Below are 18,602 nucleotides of genomic sequence, written 5' to 3' on the forward strand. Positions count from 1 at the left end.
GAGTCAGCAGCCCTCGAGCCGAGCGAGTGCTCAGACCCCTCTCCGCAGCTTTGCAGCCCCGCGGGCTGGTGGGCTGCTGGCTCCTCCTCCCCAGCACCGCGGGTTGCAGTCCCAGTTCAAGCCAGATTACCAGATCGCGGGGCAGGCCCGGGTCAGAGGGGCGACAGGCCCGGCCCCAGACACCGGTTACCCCACCTGGACAAGGGTATTATCCAGGCCTAGGGCACACACAGCCTCTGGAGCCCGGAAGATTAAAAACCCTGTCCTACCACTCTTCTAAACACTTCCTTAGAATAGGTAGGCGCTATTATTATCCAGATCACAGATAAAGAAAATGAGCCCAGTGACACAAGGGGAGAGCTGGAGTTGAAACCCAGGCCTGGCTCTGGATTCTGCTCCTAACCAGTATATGGTGCTGACGATTTGAAATGAGATAATACAAGTAAAGCACCTAGCTTAACACAAACTGGAGCTTGTATCTGCATCATCCCCAGGGCCCGAGCAGTGCTAAAACAGAGGCTGAGGGCTGGGGCAGATGGCACTGTCCTAACTGATGCTGGACCCACCCACATGGGAAGGGCCCCGGTTCACATCTCACTGCCTCCCTTTGCAAGCTGGGCAGGCTGGGGTGCTTGCTGGTGACCAGGCCCACCTGAAGCTGGAGTTACATGATGGGCGAAGATCCTGTTGGGGGTGGGAGGGCTGTTTCTCTCTCTCCCCCTCTCTCATACAAGAAATAACTTTAAAAAGAAATCATAAAGACAAACAGTGCTTGGCCCCCTTCTCTGGAGTTTCAGATTCAGTAGTTTAAGGCAGGGTGGGATTTTGCATTTCTAACAAGTTTCTAGGTGATGTGGATGCTTGTTTGAAGAGAGTGGTTAGCCACAGAACAACTTCAGGCAGGGGAACAATGTAATCCAATTTATGCTTTAAGAGAATCTTTTCTGTTTTGTGTAGAATGGGTTGAAAGGAAAAAGGAAGCCAGAAAGTTTGTTAGTTTTTTTTTTTAAAGCTGTTTATATTCTATCTTTTCCCTTAACGATGGAATAATGTCCTCCCAAATTAACAGAAGTATGTATGTATTAGAACAGAAGAAAACCCAACACATAAACTGGTTTTTTTTTTTTTTTTTGGTTTTTGCTATAGGATATGTGCGCTAGCCAGAGAGAGACAGAGAGGGAAGGTGAAAAATCATGTCTTAGGGGGATGGCCACACTGCAATTCTTTCTTCTCCATTCCCTCTTCAGGATTTTGGGCATGCATGCACACACACCTGGCATGATTTTCAAGTCACCGGGTCCAGGACTTGAACTGTATATAGTCAGTCATGTGAGAGTCTGGAGCTTTAAGCACCATGCCACCCACTGACATCATCACTACATATTAATATATATTTTTTTTAATTTTATTTATTCATTCACTTATTTTTAGTTTAAGCAGAGAGACACAAAGAGAGGAAGAGGGAAAGTGAAAGCAAGCAACCAAGTCCAGGACTTGAACCGTGGTCGGCCATGTGGGAGTGCCCAGCACCTTAACCACCACTCCACCTGCTGGTCCCCATATTAATATTTTAAAAAGATGTTTCAGGCCAGCTCCGTGGCACAGTGGTAAAGCACTGCTCACATGACATTAGATTCCGTGTGGCAACTGTACTTCAAGTCCCTGGCCCAGTCAGCCTGTAACAGTCTGGGCAAGGGCACAGAATCCCAAGTTCCATCACACTGGAGGTCTAGAGGAAGGGGATCATAGAGTGACCAGACCCTATAAAGGCACTCACGTCTCTCCTTCTCTCTCAGGTGCATGTGCTCTATCATGAATAAAATGTAAAAAAGTAAAAAATAAATTATTTTTTTAAATCTTGTTTAAAAATTAAATTCATTTTTAAAAATTAAAAAAAAAGTAAAGATATCCCTCAGGGTTCTTTCCTGACATTCTTCTCTCCTCAAATTCACTCCACATGGAAGATATCATTCATTCTCTCCTTCTCATGCTCTGTGTTACTGTCTATCAGTAGATCCCCAAACGTACGTCTGCAGTCCTCTTCTGAGCTCTAGGGCTGCCCGGTGCCCAGCTGCCTGCTGGACAGCTTCATAGTGCCCTCCAACTCAGCACACAACTGCTGGAGTCATTCCCCATGTCCACATCTCTTCTGGGTTTCTCCCCTTGGTGAACTGCATCAAGCTGAAGAGCTAGGAGTCCCACTCAACTCCTTTCCAGATACAGTTGCTCACTACGATATTTTCCACACCACACACAATGGCTAGCCTGTAGTAGGCTCTCCATATTTGTTAAAAAAAATTTTGGGGGGAACAGACCATTGAATATCATTATAAATAAAAGAGTATAATCAGTCGCCTATTCCTAGTCTTGCACCTAGTCTTATGTGTAAGAGAGAAAGAAAGAATGCACCCTGGGCCAGCCTGTGGCTTGGTGGATCCCACATGGCTGATTGCATGGTTTGAGTCCCAGACCTGGTGACTTGAAAACTGTCCTCTTAACAGGAGGAAGAAATGGAACAGAAGGGCCATGCCCCATGGGGATGCTCTCTCCCCTTCCCTCTCTCTCTGTCTGTCTCTGGAGAGCACACATGCCCTCTGGCAAATTAAAAAGAGAAAACAAAAAAGAGTGTGAAAGCACCTTCAATGGGGCATGGTCACACTGCAATTCTTTTCCTCCATTTTTCTATCCCATCAGGATTTGGGGCATGCTTGCACACATTCTGGTATATATTTCATGCCACCGGGCTGGGATTCGAACCATGGTTAACTATATAGGATCCAGCTTCCTATACACAGGACTTGGCACTGTGCTGTGGGACTGGTTCCAGAGTAATTTTTCAAAAAGGCAAATATTTTGTAAATCTCTGACTTAAAAACCCTTCCGTAGATGAAGAAATACTAAGGAAAAATATAGATTCTTTACAAAAGAATTACTTATTTAATTTTATGAGTTATTATTATTTTTAAAAATTTGCTAGAGAGCATGCACACTTGCCAGAGAGAAACAGAGAAAGTGGGAAAGTGACAAAGCAAGCTGCCAGGTCTGGGACACAAACCATGGTTGCCATCTGGGAGTCCAGAGCCTTAACCACCACCCCTTCTGCTGGCCCCTGGATTTTTTTTTTTTTTTTAATTACAAAAGTAACCATTAGATAAACTAAAACTAATGATAGAAATCTACTGGACCAATGGGACAAGACAAGTACAGAGTATGAGCTAAATCCATATATCAACATTTATCTTAATAGGAAGTCAATAGACAATGTTTAAAATTAAGAAGCAGTGGGGCCAGTAGGTGGTGTGGTGGTTAAAATATTGGACTCCCACATGGCAGACCATAGTTTGAATCCTGGACTTGGTGGCTTGCTTTCTCACTTTCTCTCTCTCTCTCTCTTTGCCTTTTTGGTGAGTGCACATACCCTGTAGCAAATTAAAAATAATAATGATGATGGTAAATAAAATTAAATAATTCTTCTTTTTTTAAATTAAGAAGTAGCAGAATAAACCTATTGTTTAGAGTTATTTGTATAAACATCAGAAAAAAATAAAAGTGTTTGCCTCTGGGGAGTGAGCCTAGAGGTGTGAAAGGGTAGGGCAGGGGTAATTGTCTTCATAAGTCTTTCTGTAACCATGGATCAAAATCACTTGGATTAAAAGCCAAAACTGTGGCCAGTCAGTGGTGTGATTGTTGGGGTGCTGGATCCCACATAATTAACTGCATGGTTCGAATCCCAGATCTAGTGGCTTGTGGAACACCCTGGGCACATGTGCATGCATGCCCTGAATCCTGAGAGAAGAGCGGACGAAAGGGATTGCCTGGTACCCATTCCCCATGGGGGGTGATATCTCACTTTTGTGCTCTCTCTCTCTGTCTCTCTGGCAAGTGCACACAGCCTATGGTAAAAACTAGGAAACAAACAAATAAACAAACTGGGGCCAGAATGGCAACACAGTAGTAATATGATACTCTGTGGGGCTAGCAGGTGGCATGGTGGTTAAGGGGCTGGATTCCCACATGGCCAACCATGCTTCAAGTCTCAGACCTGGCGTCTTGCTCTCTCACTTTCCTTCTCTCTCTCCTTCTCTTGTCAAATTAAAATAATAATAATAATAAAATTAAATACATTTTTAAAAACTGTGATGCTCTACAAGGCTTACTCATAAGGAAAGATTCTGGGTTTGCAGCTAGAAACTTCCCTAAGTACGCTGGGCACATGTTTAGGGGCATGGACTGCAGTATTGAGACTCCATCAGGGGTTCTTTACTGGGGTTTGGGGAGTGGGGGTGGTTCATGGCTCCTCATTGCCCAGAGAATAAAATCCAAACACTGTAGACATATCTTTTTATAAAAACATCTTTTTTTTTTTTTTTTTTTTTTTTTTTTTAAAAAATCGCCAGAGAGAGAGAGAAAGCACCTTGGCCACACCACAATCTCTTCTCCTCCATCTCTCCATCCTTTCACGACTTTGGGCATGCATGCACACACAGCCAGGTGTTTCTCAAGCCACTGGGTTAGGGAACTTGAACTATGATAGGTCATGTGAGATCAGCTGCCTAAATGACAAAGCCATGGGGCTGGGCCTGTAGAAACATCCTCCATAATCTTGGGGCAGGCAGGTGGCATGATGGTTAACGGTGCTGAACTCCCACATGGCTCGAGCCCTGGACTTGGCTTGCTTTCTCACTTTCCCTCTCTCTCACACTCTGTCCCTCTCTGGTATAAATTAAAAAAAAAAAAGTTAAATAAAATAATTCTTAAAATATACATATATCTTCTATAAACTTGTTATTCAGTGTGGTCCCTGGACCAGCAACATGGCCATTCCCTGGGGCCTCGTTAGAAATGTAGAATTTTCAGAATCAGAACGTGCATTTTAACAAGACTCAGAGATGATTCATAAGCACGGTCAAGTTTAAGAAGTGTCTTAAAGATAAGCCCAAACAAGATAAAGCCTATGGAGACCTACCTCTTCTATTTCAACGCTGGCCAGGTTCTCATTGGCTAGAAAAATTTTTTTCTCTTCTTTGGTCTGAATTTTAGCCACTGGGTGGGGTGCGGGAGTGGGGTAGGGTGGGAGTTGGGGGCGGAGGGAGCTAAATTCTAGCCTCGGCTTTAGACCCAGCTCATCTAGTACAGGAAGCCTTCCCCGCCCTCTGCGGCTCTGTTACCACTGCTCCCTAAACTCCCACATCCCTGGCTAACTGAGGCTGCTCAGCCTTCGATCAGCAGGCATTTATTGGGCGCCTGCTGAGTGCCGGTCTGGATTCAGCGCCAGAGTGGGAGCGGCAGAGGCGCTGAGCTCCCCGAGTGTCCCTTTGGGTCCAAATCCCGGACCGCCTGGCTCCTCTGGACCCAGGGCCCGAGGCTGTGCGCAGCTCTCGGGTATATACCCACACGGCTCTGCGCCGCTCTTCTGGGTGTTACGGCGCCCTCCTGCTGCCCGCGCGCGGCGCGGGCGGGGACCCACGGGTTCCGCTCCGCAGTGGCGGCGGCGGCGAAGGGAGGACCCCGGTGAGCGGGACCTGGCGCCCCGTCGCCCAGACCTGTATAGGCTTGGGCCCGCATGGAGGGGAACGTGGAGTCTCAGACGCCTGACCTGCGAGACGTGGAGAGCAAGGTGGGCAGGAAGACCCCTGAAGGGCTGCTCCGCGGGCTGCGAGGCGAGTGGGAGCCGGGACCCTCTGACCCCTTGCTGCTCCCGGGGGAGCCCGGCGCGGGCCACGACTTGGGGGACAAGATCATGGCGCTGAGAATGGACCTGGTGAGTGTGGGCTCCACGGAGCAGAGGGACGGAGTTCCCGCAAAGGGCCGAGGGGACGGACTGAAGCTCCCAGAGTTAGACTGGAGTGGAGGGAGTTAAAACACTCCACCTAACTCCTCAGGATCCCTCCTAGAACAGTTTCTAAACCCTGGGGTGGAGGTGGAGTGACGTCTGTTAATTGCCCTCCAAGGGTAAGTGGGGTGTTGATGGGTCCTGAGGGCTTGGGGTGGGAGGCGCAGGCTCTGAGAAGTTTTTCCTGCCAGATGATTAGGAGGGCGAGGTGAGGGCTGGGGAGTACTGAGAACCTCGCACAGCACAACCTCACCCACCCAGTAGGGTGCCACCTCTCCTCAGGCCCTAAACCCCGTTATAAGGCCGTGGGTTTTCTCTCCTGCAGTCTGGTCAAGGGTTTGGTTCCTGTGAGAACCCAGGGTTTATGGCAGGATTCAGCACAGAAGAGATTTGGGTGATGGGCATGTCTGCTGAAAACTGCCTAGACCAGGGACCCCAAGAACATGCTCCCTTCCTCAATGCTCTCGCCCAGCCCCTCTTTAAGTACTGAAGGTTCCCAGCCCCATCTAGAGAGAGTAGGTAGGTCTTTGTGGGTCCCCTCCCCCTGGACTGTGTCCTCCCCACCACCTCCCAGGTTACTGCATGTTTGGATCTCAACTGCACCTTCCTGGGGAGAAGAGGGAACAGCAACCCGCCCTCCTCCCTGTTGCTGCTGGTCTAGATTCAGAGCCAAAAGGGCAGCTGGGGCCCGGCTGACTCCCCAGGGCCCTGGTTCCGGTGAAGGGGGTGATTTACACCTGCCACCACTTTGGAGCCAGTTCTGGGGATCTGAGGAGTTGGCCAGCTGCTCCCTGGCCCAGAACCAGGAGCCCACAGTGCATACGTAAGCTAATAAGTCTTCCTGGAGCCCCACTGTGCCCAGCTCTGTGCCAGGCTAATCTGCGAGGGAGGAGAAGGAAGAGGTCGGGGGCCCTCCAGACCAGCAGGGCTCTCACTCTCTGAGATCAGAGGCTGGGAGGAGAGCCTGGTGGGTGGAGCAGGGACAGCTCCCTGGGGGGAAGGACTTGAATGCCAAGCGTGCACCTGGCCTTGAAGTTTGGGGGTGAGAGCCAGATTCTCCAGGGCAGAGCTGTGACTGTACCCACCTGGGGTTGGGGAAGGATTGGCTTTACTGCGTTTACAAACTTTAGCTCAAGGCCTAGAAAGAGCCTGCCTAGACTTCCCTGCTTTGAGAACTAGATAACTTTCGCTCAGTGGATGTGGCAGGCATCATGCCATGCCTCTTCTGCCATGTCCTCTTAATCCTCACAGCAACCCTACAAGGTGAACGAGATTTTCTGGGTGAACTGAGGCACAGAGAGGTAAAGTGACTGCCAAGGTCATGCCTAAAGGAAAAGGCAGAAACTGGGATTGGAACTCAGGTCATCTGACTTCACTTGACATCTTTACCACTGAGTCCTGCGTTCACTTTAAACATTTTGTGTCATTGAAATGAGAAAAGTGGTCATCATTTTCCCCCACAGCACAGGGCTCGTGGCACTCACACAAGAGTCAAATACCTACTCCCTGCCTCTTTCTTCTGCCTTGGTGGAGGCTACCTGGCTATACACTTCAAGGCCTTACGTTTAACTTCTGATTTTGTCTCCAAGTATTCTTGGGCTGGGACCTAAGTCTGGCCTGGGGCCTGAGCCTACCTGTGAAGGACACAGGGAGGGGGCCAGAACAGGAGGGGAACCCTTCCTACCCCATTCCTTTCTCTCCCCTCAGGCCAGGATGTCATTGCTGTCATCTTTACTCTGCCCTGCCCCGCTGGGTTATACCTAGGAAAGACAAGAGGTGCAGAAGAGGGCTCCCCTTGGAGCCCCAGGAGGCAGGTGTGGTCCAGCCCCTCAAGGACTGCCCTTTGATTGTCCCTCTCCCCACTCTCTGAGCAGGGAGGGAGCAGGCCTGCCCTTGAGGCCAAGGTCAGCTCTGCCTATAGGCTTTTCTCTCCTTCTTCCCTCCTCTATGCAAAGGTTTTGTGAAGGAGACAGACCCTGGGATATGTGGGAATGGGAAACAGTGGTAGCCCTCCCCCCTTTACTTCTCCTGCCTAAAGAACTGTTGCTAGGACAACCCGCCTCCACAGATCAGTTTAAGAAAAAGCTTTAGGCAAGGAAGGAAGAGGCATGGGTTCAAGACCTGGCCCTGCTTCTGAATCCTTTTGTGACCTTGAGTAAGACCCTATCTTTCTCCTGGCCTCGGCTTTTCTGTCTCTTAGTGGAGTCAGGGGCTGCGGGGTGTGAGTCTGGGGAGTGGGAGTTTGAGGGGAAGGAATTGTGGAATCAGATGATCGGTAAGAGCCTTCCTAGTAAAAATAGTCTGAGACTCCCTCCATCACAAGAGAGCTAGAACTGGGATCCCCAAGCTTTTCCCCCAGGGCCCGATTTGGGCTGAGCAACAAGAGAGCCATACCCAGGACTGGGTAGAGAGTCTGATAAACAGATGCTAAAGGGGCGAGTTGGGAGAGCCTGAACCCCTCCATGGGAAAGCACTGGGTACGAGTAGCCTCTGAGGCGTGTCTCCCCTGAACTGCTTATCCCTGCTCTGTTTCCAGAGAGATAGTATGAAATGAGTGTTTCCTTTTCTGGCAAGAAAGCCTTGCTTTCTTCTATTCTGGGAAGGAATGCTGTCACAGTCAGGGAATCCCACTGTCATGGGATTATAGAATCTGGTCCTTAGCTCCATTTCCCAGCTTAGTACAGCCCAGCTCCCTAAACCCTAGGGACCACCAGAGAGGCCAAGGATAATAAAGGCAAGAGAATCACAGAACCGAAGGTGACCTACCCAGGCCTAGGCTGACCACCAGCTGTGAATGAGGCAGGACCTGCTCTCAGGGAGCTCACAGTCTGAGTTGGGGAAGGAGAGACAGACTGACCCCCATCTCAGGATGCTAAGTGCTGTTAGAACCCAGGGAAGGCTTCCTGGATAAGTCTTCACTACACAGTGACGCGGTGGGGTTTGTGCTCTGGAAAGAGCACTTCAAAGTAGAGGGAGACACAGGCTATTCCTGGTTGGAAAGTTCCTCTCTGCTTCTTGGTCTGGCTAAATCTTCCTTGACCGTCAAATCTCAGCTCATGCCCCTTGTCCTGGGGAGCACGTCCTGACCTCCCATGGATGGGTTATGACTCTCTAGGTACCCACAGCCCCCTGTATTTGTCACGCTGAATTTTTATTTATTTTGTTTTAGATTTCCTGCCACAGGGTACATGCTCTCACCAGAGAGACACAGAGAGAGGGGGAAAGTGAGAAAGCACCCTCCAGGGGGGATGGCCATGCTGCAATCCCTTCTCCATTCACTTTCAGAATTTTTGGCACATATGCACATATACCCAAGGTGTTTTTCAAGCCACTATGCTCAGGACTGGAACCCTGGAGTCAGCTATGTGGGATCCAGTGCCTTAACCACCATGCCACCTGCTGGCCCATGTCACATGGAACTTTTTTTTTTTTTTAAAGGTTTTTGCCATAGGGCACAAACCAGAGAGAGAAACAGTGAAAGGGAAAGTGAGAAATCACCCCCCAGGGTAGATGGCCCCACCACAGTCCCTTCTCCTCTACTCTCCTCCTGGGATTTTGGGCATACACGCACATATGCCCAGTGTGATTTGCAAGCTGCCAAGTCTGGGACTCAAACAGTGGTCAGCCATGTGGGAGTGAATTTTAAGTGCTTCATTGTCTTTATCTTACCCACTAGAGTGTGAACCCCCATATTTTTCAATTTGTACTATTACCAGAGAGTGAGAGAAAAGGAGGGGCTGGCAGGTGGTGTGGTAGTTAAGGCACTGGACTCCCACATGACTGACTATGGTTTGAGTCCCAAACCTAGTGGCTTACTTTCTCACTTTCCCTCTGGCCAAATTTAAAAATACATAATAACTAAACAAAATAGAATAAAATAAATAATTCTTAAAAAATAAAAAAATTTTAAAAAAAGGAAAGCAACTAAAAAAGTGTACTGTCGGGGCCAGCAGGTGGTGTGGTGGTTAAAGGTGCTGGACTCTCACATGGCCAACTGTGGTTTGAGTCTTGGACCTGGGCATGTGCTTTCTCACTTTTCTTCTCTCTCTCTCTCTCTCACTCTGTCCCTCTCTGGTAAAATTTAAATAAATAAATAAAGTTAAATAAAATAATTCTTTTAAAAAAATGTACTCTCTCTCATGGGAGATAGCCATGCCAGAGTCCTTTTTCTATTTCTCCTTCCTTTCAGGATTTTGGGCATGCATGCACACCCACCCAGGTGGGTTACTGGGTCCAGGACTCAAACCACATGGTTAGTCATATGGGATCCAGCTGCCTTAACCACCAAGGCTATAGGCTGGCCTAACCATGAACCCTTTATTTATTCAAATTTGCTATAGGGTGCATATGCTTCCCAGAGATGGGTGAGGGGGGTGAGGAAGCACTCCCCAGGGAGGATGGCCACACGCAATCCCTTCTCCTCCATTCTCCTCTTGGGATTTTGGGCATGCACATGTGTTCAGTGCATTTTTCAAACCACTGGGTCCAGGACTCAAACTGCCCAGTTAGCCATGTGGGATCCAGCCTCCTTAACTACCACACTACTCACTGGCACACCGTGAACCCTTTAAGGGCAAGAAATGTGCCTTTTCTTCTTTCATCTAACACAGTGCCATGCCTGTAAGAACTCCTCAGTAAATATTTGTTCCATGACTGAGTGATTAATTCTGTCTTGAGGAAGGGTAGGAAAGAGTTCCTAGAGGAATTGACATTTGAACGGAGTCTTGAAGAATGAATAAAGTCAGTGGGAATTCCAGTTCAAGATGCCAAACTGAACACAGGCATTTATCTCCACTCCCTCCTGAAACTCCACTAAAAAGCCAGTAGGAAGATTATTTTAAAATACATGAAGCCTATAAACAATGAGAATAAGAGAAAAGGTGATAGGAAAAAAAAAAAGTTTGGAAGGTGAAAACCAAAAGATAGAATGATAACTATTTCAGACTGAAAAAAAAAAAAAAAAAAAAAGGATTCTGGGCCAGCAGGTGGCACAGAGGTTAGGACAGCTGGATCCCACATGGCTGACTGCCTGTTTCAAGTCCTGGATCCTGTGACGACAAACATACCAGGTACGTGTGCATATGGACCCAAAATCCCAAGATGAGAATGGAGGAGAAGGGATTGCAGTGTGGCCCTCCCTCATAGGGGGGGTGCTTTCTCAACTCACCTCCCACTCCATCTCTCTCTGGTGAGTACACAGATCCTATACCTAATTAAAAATAAAACAAAATCCTTAGATCCTTTCCCTAACTGTACAGCCAGGTGTCAACCACTCCTTTATCTAGCAGAAGACCGCAGATGGAAATTTTAGAAAGAGTAGAATGGAAGGAAAGAAAGAAGGAAGGAGAAAGAACAAATGTATAAGGTGTCTTGTTTAGTACATTTTTTTAGTCATGACTAGGACGATTGTTTTCACTGTTAATGTACCTGTCCCCAGTATGGAAGAATTGAAGATAATCTTTATCATATATTATTAATAATCTCTATAATCTGTGATATCTCAGTCCATCTCTTATTGAGACTGCAGGTCTCTGCCAAGCAGGGACAGTCGCTTCATTATCATTGTAATTATTAGAAAATTCTTTGGCCAGCTTTGGTATGGTGGTTAAGGCAGCTGGATCCCACATGGCTAACTGTGCTGTTCGAGTCCTGGACCCAGCATCTTGAAAACAACAAGCTGGGTACATGTGTGTGCATGCCCAAAAATCTAAGAGGAGAATGGAGGAGAAGAGACTGTAGCATGACCATTCTCCCTGAGGAGTGGTTTCTCTCTTTCTCTTTCTCCAACGGGTGCACACATACTATAACAATAACTAAAAAAAAAAAAAAAAGAAAAGAAAATCCTTGGGGCGAACAGGTAGCATGGTGGTTAAGGTGCTGAACTCCCACATGGCCAGCTGTGTGGTTCAAGTCCTGGGCCCTGTGACTTGAAAAACACACCAGGAGCATGTGCATGTGTGCACAAAATCCTGAGAGAATGGAGGAAAAGGGATTGTGGTATGGCCATACCCCTTAAGGGTGATTTCTCACTTTCCCTCTCTCTGTCTCTCTGGTGAGTGCACACACTGTATAGGCAAAAACCTTAAAAAAAAGAAAGAAAAAGAAAAAAAAAATCCTTGAATCCAATAATTATTTTTTTGACTGAATTAGAGTTGTGCTAATTCTTCTTCTTTTTTTTGGAGAGATTTTCACTGTAGGGCGCGTGCGCTTGCCAGACAGACAGAGAGAGACATAGAGACAGAAAGCGAGAAATCACCCCCCAGGGGGGATGGTCACGCCGCAATCCCTTCTCTTCCATTCTCCTCTCGGGATCTTGGGCATGCACGCACACGCGCCTGGCGTGAGTTTTAAGCCATCGGGTCCGGGACACGAACTGCGGTCGACTACGTGGGAGTCCATCGACATAGCCATCACGCTAACTGCTGGTTCCCGAATTGTGCTAATTCTTCTAAAAACTCAAATAATTTCGGGCATAAAATATTGTTCTATGCTTATACTATAGTAAATAAGTTGACCATACAAATAGGTAGTGCCAAATAACTACCATTTATTAATTACTAGTTTTGTCAGGTAACTAGTATTTGTCACGTGGTACTATATATGTTAATATGTTTCTTAAAATAAATCTTGAAATTAGATAATATCATCATATTATAATAAAGGAAAGGCTTTAAAAAATTCTAATTTTGGGGGCTGGCAGGTGGCATGGTGGTTAAGGGTGCTGAACTCCCACATGGCTGGCTATAGTTTGAGTCTCGGACCTGGCGGCTTGCTTTTTCACTTTCCCTCTCTCTCTCTCTTGCTCTCTCACTCTTGCTCTGTCCCTCTCTGGTCAAATAAAAATAAATAAGTAAATAAAGTTAAAATAAAACAATTCTTTAAAATAATTCTAATTTCATTTGATTCATTAATAGCAAAACTGAAATTTGAGTCCAGGTCTGTTTAATTCTAGTACCTAATTATTCTCAATGTGCAAATACTTGATCTTTCTCTGGTTTATCATTATATATGCGACTACAACAAATATTTCCAGAATAATTCAATAAACATTTATCAGGTGCCATAGATACTATATATATAGAATAGAACAGAAGGTCTCCAGATTGGGAGACTCCATGCACAGTTGAGGGCAAGAAAGATGAAATTAAAATGTCCTAAATATTGGCCCAGTCACTGGGGCACAGCAGTAATGCTAGGCCTTGCAGTGCTGGAAGGCATATGGCAACCACAGTTTAGATTCCAGGTCTGCCTAAAAACATTCCAGGTGTGCGCATAGGCACCCAGGATCCTAAGGAATTGAAGGGCTGGAGAAAGTGGATCACAGCATTATGAGACCCTGTTAAAGGTGCTTTCTCTTTATCTCTCTCTCTCATGTGCATGCACAAACTCTATCAAAAATGAAAGAAAATATACTAAATATTCTGAAATACTCGCTCCCGATCTTTACCCCTATACGTTTCCTAGAACCCTGATAGAGTTGCTTGCATTATGCTCCCAAGATGGGTATAATGTGAGAAATACCATGAACCCTAGAGGGAAAAAAAAATACTAACTGTAGACCTTCCCCAATCATGAACAGCTCAATCAGATTATCCTGTAGTAAGGCTCAGAGTTGGCTAGCTTCACATATGCTCACAGTTTCCAATCATTTTAGAAACCCACTCAAGTGTGAGCATCAGCAAAAGATTATAAGACATCTGATCCTCTATTTATATAGACCTAAACAGACAAGAAAGCAATTTGAATAAAATAGAGATAAAACAGGGACATGAGAATTTATAAAAAATCATTAATAACATCCTTAAAGAGGTAATATTCCAGCCATGAGTAAAAACAGGAAGTTGTAAAACCTGGCTTTTGACAGAAAGTGGAAGAATATGGAAGATTTACTGCTGCGTGAGGCAAGCCAGGCTATGAAGGAGAGACATTGTATGTCCCCCACTTAATATATACCGAGTGTGTCCACACTCTATGACTGAAATGGATTGACTAAATGATATAGAAACACAGTAAACGGGTGTATCAACTGGACTAGGGAGAAATGTTCACATGTTGAAATATTCACTTTGTAAGCTAAATCATGTGATTGAATGTGTAAAAGAAAATGAAACCAAAAAAGTAAGTAAATAATTAAAAAAAGAAAAAAACAAAACAAAAAGCCAGGAAGTTGTAAATAAAAACAGTAGCCCTTGGAAATAAAAACATAGGAAAAAGGAGAAAAAACTCATTGAGTTGATAGGAAACAGCCTTTGGAAATAAAAACAGGAAAAAGGAGAAGAAAACTCATAGAGTTGATAGTATTAAAATTAGAAATTAGAGCAAACATAGAAAGAAATGGAAGAAAAAAATAGAGGACACATTTGTCCATCTAATAGGATTTCCAGAAAAAATATTGGAGGATAAATAATCATCAAAGAAATAAAGATAATTTCCAGAGTTGGCCCCAAGGTGCAGGAGTAATGGGCTGCTCAAAAGAAGCTAGATTTCACACAGCAGCTGTGGTTTGAATCCTTGGCCCTGTCAACCTGAAACATACCAGGCATATGTGCAAGTGCCCAAGATCTAATAGGCTGGAGAAGTTAGTGTGATCAGGCCCTATGGAAGGTCTCTCTCTCTCTCTCTCATGCACTGTGTGATGAAAAAAGAAAAAAAAAATTTAATCCTCAGAATGAAAGGATATGAGTTTCCAGATTAAAGGGACCCATCAGGTAGCTAATTCAATGGATGAAAATAGATTCACATTATGGCAAATTTCTGTGAAAATTTAAAACACTGGGAACAAAAAGATCTTAAAAACTTCCAGTGAACATGGGAAAATGGTCACATACAAAGGATTAGAAATCAGAATGTCGTTAGAGTTTTTTGCGCATGCACTCACCAGAGACAAAGAGAAGGAGGGAGGAAGCACCCCCAAGGGGGCTTGGTCACACCATAATCCTTTCTCTATTTCTCCATCCTTTCAGGATTTGAGGCATGCATGCACACATATCAAGTGTGTTCTTCAAGTTACTGGGGCGGGGATTTGAACCATGGTCAGCCATATGGGATCTGGCTCCTTTTACCCCAGGCTACTGGACTGGCCTGTTATTAGACTTTTAATGTGAAAATTAGAACACAATGGAACAATTCCTTAAATCCTGAGGAAAAAATATTGGGTTGTTAGAAAAGTAATTACTTATTTTTCTTTCTTTTTTATAAAGAATTATTTTACTCAATTTTATTTATTCATTCATGTATTTATTTATTTTAATTTGACCAGATGGGGACAGAGAGAGAGAGACAGTGAGAAAGCAAGCCATCAGGTCTGGGACTTGAACTGCAGTCGGCCATGTGGAAATCCAGTGCTCTTAACCACCATGCCACCTGCTGGCCCCAATAATGCATTTTTCTGTTTTCCTATGCATAAATGCATCATGACTTTTATGATAACCCAATATTTTCAACCTTGAGTTCTATACCCAGCTAAAGTAGTGACAATGTGACAAGAGAATAATAACATTTTAAAACATGTGAAGTTTTTGTTTGTTTGTTTGTTTGTTTGTTTGGAGAGGTTTTCGCTATAGGGCGCGTGCACTCACCAGACAGACAGAGAGAGACATAGAGACAGAAAGCGAGAAATCACCCCCCAGGGGGGATGGTCACACCGCAATCCCTTCTCCTTCATTCTCCTCTTGGGATCTTGGGCACGCACACATATGCGCCCGGTGTGAGTTTTAAGCCACCGGGTCCGGGAGGTGAACCGTGGTCGACTACGTGGGAGTCCAGCGACATAGCCATTACGCTAACTGCTGTTTCCCAAACATGTGAAGTTTTAACAAATTTACATCCTATGCAGACTTTCTCAAGATGCTACTGGAGAGAAGGCACTGCTCACTCAAATAAAGGAATAAATCAAGAAAGAAGATATGGGACTAAGAAACAAGGAACCTAACTCAGAGGCAAAGGGAATCCCTAAACTATAGTGAGGTCAGCTGTAGAACAGGAACAGATTAGTACAGATCAGAAAGCTCCTAAAGAGATGTCTCTAAGAAGGTGGAATAGATAAAATATGTAATGTGTTTGAAAGCTTTGGGAGGGAAATTCAGGCATTTGGAGAGTTTGGAGATGACTTACTGGTGACATGGTGAACTAAGCAAAATAATTATTACAATTCTAAGGAAAACATGAAGTTGTAAAAAATAAAAAGTAACTATGGGCTAGCCTATGGCCTGGTGGTTAAGGTGGCTGGATCTCACATGGCTGACTGTATGGTTTGAATCCTAGATCTGGCAACTTGAAGAACATGCTGAGAACCCCAAAAGGAGGGAAGAGATGGAAGAGATTGTGGTGTGACCATGCAGAACACAGGGTTGCTTTCTTTGTCATATTCTCTGTCTCTCTCCAGTGAGCACATGTGCCCTTTGGCAAAATTTTAAAAAACTACATGGTTTATTGTGAATAGCATTCCCAAACCTAAATGAAGTAAATACTGAACAGTTTTATTACCTATTGGGAGTACGGGGAAATGGAAGGGTATCTGTATGTCAGGGGAGTGGGAAGTAGGATGAAAGTTAAGTGAGAAATCAGTAGAAAACACCTGAAACTTAGGGCCAGACAGTGGTGCAACAATAAAATGCGGTCATCTGTGAGGCAATCCCTCACAGGATGGTTCCCGGTTCAAGTCCAGAGACCTCCCTCAGTATACCGGGCACACACTTGACTGATCGGGGGACTGACTGAAGGCTGGGGATGGATTGTGGCATCAAGACCTTTTGGAGGGTGTTATTCCTCTCTGTCTTTCTTACTCATGGGAGAAATTAATAGACTTAGAGAGAGAAAAGAAAATGCCTAAAATTTAAAAATGAAGAAGGGCCAGCAGGTGGTGTAGTGGTTAAGGTGCTAGTCTCCCACATGGCAAACCACAGTTTGAGACCTGGACCCAGTGGCTTGAAACTCACGCCAGGCACATGTGTATGTATACCCAAAATCCCGAGAGGAGAACAGAGAAGGGATTGAGGCATGGTTGTACCCCCTGTGGGGGAGGTGATTTCTCACTTTCTTTTTCTCTATAAAAAAAAAAAAAAAAGAAAAAAGAAAAGGTGCTGGATCCCATATGACTGGTTGTGTGGTTTGAATCCTGGACCCAGAGGCTTGAAAGTCACACCAGGTACATTTGTGCACATGCCCAAAATCCCAAGAGACTGGAGGAAAAAGGATTGTGTTGTGGCACCCTCCTGTGATTTCTCCCTCCCTCCCTGCTCCATATCTCTCAGGCAAGCACATGTGCCCTATAGCAAAAACAAACCAAAATCAAGAAGTAGCAATATAAGCTTGTTACTTGGAGGTTAGGGGGTAAATTCCAAAATAAACAGTTAAAAAATTAATAAGAGTTGTTTCTGGGCAGTGAAAAGAAAACTAGGATGGGAGAGCCAACAGACAGTGTGGTAGTTAAGGTACTGGACTCCCATATGGCTGACTGTGGTTCGAGTCTTGGACCTGGTGTCTTGCTTTCTCACTTTCCCTTTCCCCCTCTCTGTCTCTGTGTGGTCAAATTAAATAATAATAATAATAACAACAACAACATCAAAACTGGGATGGGGAAACAAATACTGTTCATGGGTTCATAAGTCCTATAGAACTGTTTGTCTCTCTACGTACACCTATTACTTTGATTAAAAATAAATGTCAACAGGGGACCAGGAGGTGGTGTGGTGGTTAAGGCGCTGGACACTCCCACATGGCCGACCATGGTTCAAGTCCTGGACCTGGTGGCTCACTTTCCCCCTTTCTCTCCCTTTCTCTCTGTCTCTCTCTGGTCAAATTAAAATAAATGAATGAATAAATAAAAATTTAAAAAAAATGTAAATAAAACTAAACTAAACATTGTGTTGTGGCAGGACCTGGGGTTCACAGGGAAGTGTGCTGGCTGTGAAGCTAGAGATGGGCGAGAGCCATATTATCACAGACGTTTGAATGGCAGCTGCTAAAGTGTTTTGATTTCATTATCTGAGAGCTGTCAGTGAGGCAACCCATGGCCTAGAACCTGGGACTGATTCCTTCTCCTATCCCAGCCCCTGAGTTTTCCTGGCAGTCTAGTGGTTTGGATTCAGGGCTCTCTGAGAGCTGTGCGAAGCCCATAAAGGCTCTTGAGCAAGGAAGGAGGGGAGGGCCAGGTTCAGACTTGCATGAGGAAGGTAACTCAGTATATCTGAGCTGGAAAGGACCTTGGAGATTACCCAGTAAGTCAGTTATTTCCACTAGAGTCTGGGACTAGTGTGTGGTGGAGGGATGCCCTGAATCCCCCGCCACTGAGATTCTGACCCTTGTGCTTTTTTTCTTTTTTTCCTATAGGGCGTGTGCACTCACCAGAGACAGAGAGAAAGAGAGAGAGAGTGCACCCCTCCTCCCAAACCTGGGAAGGTGGCTACACCACAATCCCTTTCCCTCCATTTTCCTCTCAAGATTTTGGGCACACACACTCATGTGCCCAGAGTGTTTTTTAAGCCAGCTCCAGAACTCGCTTAGTGTGTCACATGAGATTCAGTTGCCTTAACCACCCTGCCACCTGCTGGCCCTGGATTCTGACCCTTCTAAGCTCTGGCCAACTCTTCCTTCCCTAAGCACCTGCTACCAACACCCTTAAGGGACGAGGGAAGCAGGTTAGTGCACTCTTTGTTCCCTAGCTCCTGCCTCCTTTTGGCTCAGTGTACTTCCCGATTAACACTCTATTGTGTGGCTGTTTCTAAGTCTTAGTGGCGAATCAGGACTAGTTCCATAGTTAATTCCCTAC

At 45.5% G+C, this 18,602-nt stretch overlaps 2 protein-coding genes across 3 annotated transcripts in view; one reads left to right on the top strand and one right to left on the bottom strand.

The window, feature by feature from the left end:
* The window catches only part of POMGNT1 (protein O-linked mannose N-acetylglucosaminyltransferase 1 (beta 1,2-)), a 29,998-nt gene that overhangs the window by 9,719 nt on the left and 1,677 nt on the right, over positions 1 to 18,602 (bottom strand). The window lies entirely within an intron of this gene.
* Positions 1 to 18,602, top strand: part of LURAP1 (leucine rich adaptor protein 1) — a 24,679-nt gene that overhangs the window by 974 nt on the left and 5,103 nt on the right. The window contains exon 1 of one of the 2 annotated variants that reach the window (XM_006164228.3): positions 5,482 to 5,761. The exons of the other annotated variant lie outside the window; for it this stretch is intronic. Coding sequence (XP_006164290.1) covers positions 5,564 to 5,761 — 198 coding nt within the window. The 5' untranslated portion in view covers positions 5,482 to 5,563. Of the gene's footprint in view, positions 1 to 5,481; positions 5,762 to 18,602 lie in introns of those variants that run through there. 2 annotated transcript variants of the gene reach the window in all.

This window comes from Tupaia chinensis, unplaced genomic scaffold (assembly GCF_000334495.1).
Source record: "Tupaia chinensis unplaced genomic scaffold, TupChi_1.0 Scaffold143599_1, whole genome shotgun sequence".
NCBI classification, from domain to species: domain Eukaryota; kingdom Metazoa; phylum Chordata; class Mammalia; order Scandentia; family Tupaiidae; genus Tupaia; species Tupaia belangeri.